Source organism: Eubalaena glacialis, chromosome 2 (genome assembly GCF_028564815.1).
Source record: "Eubalaena glacialis isolate mEubGla1 chromosome 2, mEubGla1.1.hap2.+ XY, whole genome shotgun sequence".
Taxonomy (NCBI): domain Eukaryota; kingdom Metazoa; phylum Chordata; class Mammalia; order Artiodactyla; family Balaenidae; genus Eubalaena; species Eubalaena glacialis.
The window spans coordinates 69,691,037-69,698,017 of NC_083717.1; the positions used below are offsets into that span (position 1 = coordinate 69,691,037).

At 39.7% G+C, this 6,981-nt stretch overlaps 1 protein-coding gene across 1 annotated transcript; it reads right to left on the bottom strand.

Moving 5' to 3' along the window:
- Positions 1-6,065: 6,065 nt before the first annotated feature.
- On the bottom strand, positions 6,066-6,317 carry LOC133085104 (H/ACA ribonucleoprotein complex subunit 3-like). Its single transcript, XM_061181996.1, has one exon. It carries the CDS (start codon positions 6,315-6,317, stop codon positions 6,066-6,068), a length of 252 nt encoding a protein of 83 aa, XP_061037979.1.
- Positions 6,318-6,981: the final 664 nt, after the last annotated feature.

Below are 6,981 nucleotides of genomic sequence, written 5' to 3' on the forward strand. Positions count from 1 at the left end.
ATATATGATTTGCAACTATTTTCTCCCTGCCTGTGGTTTGTTTTTTCATTTTCTTTGAAGAACAGAAGTTTTTAATTTTGATGAAGTCCAGTTTATTGATCTTCTACAGTTCATAGTTTTTTGTATTCTATCTAGGAAATTTTTTTTAAAAATATTTATTTATTTATTTATTTTTGGCTGTGTTGGGTCTTTGTTGCTGCACGCGGGCTTTCTCTAGTTGTGGTGAGCGGGGGCTACTCTTTGTTGCGGTACGCGGGCTTCTCATTGTGGTGGCTTCTCTTCGTGTGGAGCGCGGGCTCTAGGCATGCGGGCTCAGTAGTTGTGGCTCGTGGGCCCAGTAGTTGTGGCTCGCGGGCTCTAGAGCGCAGGCTCAGTAGTTGTGGCGCACGGGCTTAGTTGCTCCGTGGCATGTGGGATCTTCCCGGACCAGGGCTCGAACCCGTGTCCCTTGCATTGGCAGGCGGATTCATAACCACTGCACCAGCAGGGAAGTCCCCCTAGCTAGGGAATTTTGCCATTCAAATGCCATCAGGGAAATTTTCTTTCATATTTTGAATAACATCTCTTAAACTTTGAATCTTCAAAATACGCTCCTTGGTCATGAAAACACTTAAGGAACGGCTCCCCAGCTCCCTCATCTGGTGAGAGTGCGCTGTAAAGCATTTGAACCTACAACATTTTAAAATTATGAAAGCGTCAAAAGTAATCTAAAGCATTTTTCCTTTTTTCAAATATTTTTTCAGAAGTGCAAAATACCTTACTATTGGGAACACAGAAGAAATAATTTAAAAACATGAGACCTGAAAGTCAAATAGTACTGGTCTCAATCTCTCAGATGGCTTGCTTTTAGTCCACCACACCTTGAGTATATTTTCTTATCACCCTTTGTTTCCATGAAATTCTATTTGAATGGAGGTTAAGGGCATTTGACTACCTTAATGGATAGCACTAAAGTCCTCTTAGGGAAAGAAGTGTTCTTGCTGGGAAGAATACTGTATTTTAATAAGTGCTTGAGATTGGTGAGCACCCACCTACAGTGCCTCCTACCCCTATCCTGAGGGTGTCAATTGTCTCCAAGCTTAAGAAGATGGAAAAATGGTCTCCATAACAGAGGAGATGGGAAGGAGAGAGAAAAGGAGGGAAAGTGGCATGGAGATGAAGGCTTTGCCAGATATGATATAACCCTTTCTCTAGGAGCCCCACAAAGTAGGGTACATCTACTGAATGAGTGACTTTTATTGTGGTAACTGGAGAAAGGGCCTAATTTGAAACAGTTCAGAACAGAAATAACATGTGAGATTCAGGAGCTGAGAGGCCCAGATGACCCTGAGAACCTAGGTCTCACTGGGTATTTACAAAACTCTTGGGAAGGCCCTCAACTTTTACAGAAAGTGGAAGTGATGGGGATTTGAGTTCATTGTACTTAACCTTTGAGGAGTAAGGAGACCCCAACTGATAGTCTGGACCTTTGCATGGTACAACCTTCAATATCACAAATTTAAACACGCTACCCTGTGACCATAATGCGCTTACTTGTTCAAGTGCTCTCCTGGAAACAAACTTTAGGCCCCATCCAGAGCTCAGCTTCATTTAAGTCTTCACTCAGTCTCCTCCTGTCATTACTCTATCCAGTTCAGATCCCAAGGTCCATCACTTCCTGCAAATACTTCAAGTCCCTTGTTCCTTTTTCCTTCCATTGCACTTACCTGGGAAAACTTCAGCCACGGAGTGACTCAGTCATCTTCTCTGATTCTTAACTTCCTATCAAAAACCTAGTAACACACTTATATCTAAACGCCTCATCCTTCATATTTGAGTGGAGAGAAGTGCTGCCATCAAAGGCTATCCCTTCCACCTGTCCTCTCAAGGTCTTTGTTCCTATACACACACACACACACACACATATATATAAATACATATGTAACAATACATATCTAAGAATGCATATATAAAATACATGTATAAGAATACTAAATAGCACCACTGTTCTTTTTTTTTTTTTTTTTAAACATCTTTATTGAAGTATAATTGCTTTACAATGGTGTGTTAGCTTCTGCTTTATAACAAAGTGAATCAGTTATACATATACATATGTTCCCATATCTCTTCCCTCTTGCATCTCCCTCCCTCCCACCCTCCCTATCCCACCCCTCTAGGTGGTCACAAAGCACCGAGCTGATCTCCCTGTAGCACCACTGTTCTGTTCAGAGTTGCAGAAAACCTCAAACCATTTCAAATGTTTATCAAACAAGAGAATAGTTAAATAAATTGTGGTACATCCAGTAAAGAATTGTACAGAGCAGTGAAAATTTTCTAAACTACAGCTGTGTGAAACAACATGGAAGAATCACAGAACAAAATATGAAGTGAGGAAGTAAGCCCAAGCTGATTGCATACAGTTTGATACCATCTTTATAAAGCTCAAAAACAAGCAATATTAAACAACATATTGCTTATATTGTTTAGGCCTATACCTATATACAAAAACTATTTTTAAAAGGAATGATAAATAGAAAATTCAGGACAATGGTGATCTCGGTAGGAAGGGGAATCAGAGAAGGGATAAACACATAGTTAGATGTAAGATGTTGGCTAGTTCTTAGGTTGGATGGTATGTTCACAAGTATGTATATTCTATTGTGCTTTATAACATACATAAATATTATATATATTATACTGTAGGTATCAAATATTATATAAAAACAATATTTAAAACCTTTTAGGAGCTATGAAAAAAAAACTATGATGAGATCCTTCTGTTCAAAATAGCTATCTTAACTTTATTTTTCAATTTCCCCAACATTTTTTTATGCTTCTGTTATTTCTCTTATTTTAGGGCACCTTCCCATCCAAATCCTACCTAATTCCAAGATTCTGGTCAGGTTCCAGATCTTTCCAGAAGTCTTCCCTGACTTCTCCAGCTCTTGTTCATCTTTCTTTCCTCAAGCACTTTAACAACTTTTGGGTTCCAAGCAAATCAGCATGTAACTGTATATTGTCTTCTATCATTCATAATTGGTCAATGTGTGTTAGGGCTCTTCATTGCAAATAACAGAATCTGGTCTCATTAGTAGTTTAAACAGAAAAGAAATTTATTAAACGATACAGATGGCTCTTAGAATCTCTGAGTGGGCAGGAAATGAGGCTTGGCAGCTATACCAGGCTGATGCCAAAACTGTGCTGTTCTGTTGCTCTAGTGGAGACTCTCCTGGTGCCACCACTGGGCAAAAGTGCACTTGTACTCTCACCACTGACACTGGACACTGAACATGACCCCTAGCACGTCTAGCTCTGCTGCCCTTGGAAGCTGGTTGTTTTTTTGCCAGAATGGATTGCAAGCAGTGCCTCCATCTTCACTTCACCCTCTTCTGACCTGCAGTCTCATTTTGTTGTGGAACTGGGGTACCCAGGATATATCTAGCTGTGTGGAACCCTGAGAAGATGAGTTTTTTGCTTCTATCTTAGGGATGAACTCATAAGGGAGGAGCTTCCAAACATAGAAAGGGTGTTTCAAAGGTTATCTTATCTTACCAATATGGCTTATTACCTAAAATACATAACACTCAATAAATACCTGTTGATTTATTACTCTTCAGTATCCTCCATTAAAACAGTACCTTTGGGATCATCTAATCCAGGGGTCCCCAACCCCTGGGCCATGGATGGGTACCGGTCCATGGCCCGTTAGGAACCAGGCACACAGCAGGTGAGCAGCAAGCGAGCAAAGCTTCATTTGTATTTACAGCTGCTTCCCGTCGCTCACATTACCGCCTGAGCTCCGCCTCCTGTCAGCATTATGGTGAGTTGCATAATTATTTCATTATATATTACGATGTAATAATAATAGAAATAAAGTGCACAATAAATGTAATGCGCTTGAATCATCCAGAAACCATCCTCCCCCCACTCCACCCCTATCTGTGGAAAAATTGTCTTCCACGAAACCAGTCCCTGGTGCCAAAAAGGTTGAGGACCACTGATCTAATCCGTACCTTCTGTCTTACAAAAGAGCAAACAGACTCAGAGCAATAAAGTGATTTGATCGTGGTCAGACTTTTAGTTCTTAGTAGAGCTGATGTTATGGTTTGAGGATGTAGTCCAGGAAAGATCCCCAAAGGTCTAATACAACGTACAGTGATGTAATAGTCTTCTTGTGCCGAGAACTGCTTATGTGCCTTACTGTGAAAGTACTAGTTATTCACATTCTTAATATTTTTGGAAACACTCTAAAGTTCTAGATTTGCAAAATAAAAACATTCCTTTATTTTTTTCTATTTTATTGTTTGTGGCAGTCTACTAATTTTCCCCCAACATCTTTTCACCCCTTCTTCCACAGTAATAGAAACCCTGAGTTTTTACTGGGCCATGACCACCAAGAATAAAGACTATATTCCCAGCCTCTTTTGCAGCTGTGTGTGGCCATGAGATTACATTCTGGATGTAACCAGAATTGTCGTATGCATCTTCTGGGAACGTTCTTAAAATGTTGAGTCATGCCCTTCTCTCTTTCCTCCTTCCTGCTGACTGGAATGCAGTTGGAGCTCTAGAAGCCATCTCAGACAATAAGGTGAACTTGAGAATGGAATGCTCACGTGGTAAAGCAAGAAAACAGGATACCAGTTTCCTAACACCATGGAGCACCATACCAACTATGAACTTACTACCTCCAAACTTCTTGTATGTGAGAGACAAACTTTCTACCTTGTTTATTGTTATTTTAGTTTATTTAGTTTTACTTTTTTCTGTTATTTGTAGCTGACCAGATCCTAATTAATAATCCCTGGACTCAGGACATGGAAACAACCTAAGTGTCCATCAACAGATGAATGGATAAAGAAGATATGACACATATATACAATGGAATATTACCCACCCATAAAAAAACGAAATTGAGTTATTTGTAGTGAGGTGGATGGACCTAGAGTCTGTCATACAGAGTGAAGTAAGCCAGAAAGAGAAAAACAAATATTGGAATCTTAAAAAAAAAAAAAAATGGTTCTGATGAACATAGGGGCAGGACAGGAATAAAGACACAGATGTAGAGAATGGACTTGAGGACATGGAGAGGTGGAAGTGTAAGATGGGACGAAGTGAGAGAGTTGCGTTGACATATATACACTATCAAATGTAAATTAGATAGCTAGTGGGAAGCAGCCGCATAGCATAGGGAGATCAGCTCCTGTGCTTTGTGACCACCTACAGGGGTGGGATAGGGAGGGTGGGAGGGAGGGAGACGCAAGAGGGAGGGGATATGGGAATATATGTATACATATAGCTGATTCACTTTGCTATATAGCAGAAACTAACACAACATTGTAAAGCAATTATACTCCAATAAAGACGTTAAAAAAATAAAAAATAAAAATAAAGACACACCAAAATATTTGCTTGTTAAAAAAAAAAAAAATCCCTGGGCTCGTCACCTTGATTACTAATGCTGATGCAGACCCAACTGGGTGATACGATCCCAACTTGGGCATGTTATGTACAAGGCAGGGGCAAGTCGATGCCACAGTCTTGAGATGGAGTCCTCAAGTACATAGCAAACCACTACCACCAGCCAGTCCAGTACTTACCTAAGTGATAAGCCCAAATAACACCAGCCAATAGATAAGACACAGAGACTTTGCTTTTTAAATGTGGTTTAGAAACAGTTCATGGTCTTTTAGTTTTAAAAGATTTACCCCATTTTTCTTCTTTCAAACCTCACCTCTGGACTGGGTTTCCAGCTTTCCAGAAAAACTTTTACACTCTATACTCAATCCGTGTTCTTTGATAGTCTATTTTTCCTTTAACACTATTCACTCTTTTTTTTTTTTAGCTCTTTCAAATCATTTTAATAACCTGGGAGTGATTCGAAGTATGAAAAGATTTAAACATTTTCCCTTTAAAGGGGATGCTACCATCATTGCCTCACAACAAGCATGATCAAAGGCAATGATGAGACCAGATTCCAAAGAGCAAGGGTCGTAGGAAGGCTTCAAGGCTCACGGATTGGAGAGCTTGGTTTCAGAAAGTCTCTCGAAGGCTAGCAGGCAGAAGAGACATGAAATTTTAAAAGATCCTCAGAGGATGGGGCACGGTTTCTGGGTCATGAGCACCTTGAAGTGTCTCTTGATGGTGATTTGGTGTCTAGAATATTTATCTGGGGAGAACCGAACAGGATGGGCCGAGCAGGTCTGTTGTCCCATAGGGTCAAGCTTCTTTAGCATATAGACCCGGTTTCCCAGCTCGTTGAGGTAATACTGGAGAAACCCGACCACACTGAAGCCAGAGGTTCCAATTCCGTCTGCAGCTCCTCTAACTGACAGCCTCATGTGTTTTCAACACTATTCACTTTTAAAAACATCAAACAGTTCTAAAAGTTTTAATGACATGGTCTATGAGAAAGTTATTTTTTATATTTCTGGTGCAATTGCTAAGGAAAATATATTTCTAGTATTCCTCACATGAAAAAGAGGACAGTCTTAGACATTAATATGTCAGTGCCTTACAACTGTGGTAGTTATATTCAGATAGACTTACAATCAATTACCAAAGCCTTTACATTTTCTAAAAGGGTCAAACAATTTACAAATTATATGGATAATAATAGGTAACATTTACTAAGTACTATCATTTAATCCTCCTCGTAACGCTATGAAGTAGATACTATTATTAATAATAAGGAACTGCAGCACAAATGTCAACAAGTAGTAAATGATGAAACTGAGATTCAAACCCTCAGAGCTTTAGCTCTGGGCTTTTTTGGGGGGCAAGGTGGCATATAACTTCTTAATTTCTCAAAGTGCTTTTTTTTTTTTTTTTAGCCAGGCAGATTGTGGGATCTTAGTTCCTCCACCAGGGATCAAACCCATGCCTCCTGCAGTGGACGCACTGAGTCCTAACCACTGGACTGCCAGGGAATTCCCTCAAAGTGCTTTTATATTTACTTTATTAGACATAAAGTGGAGAATATAGACTGTTATCTGGATAATTAGA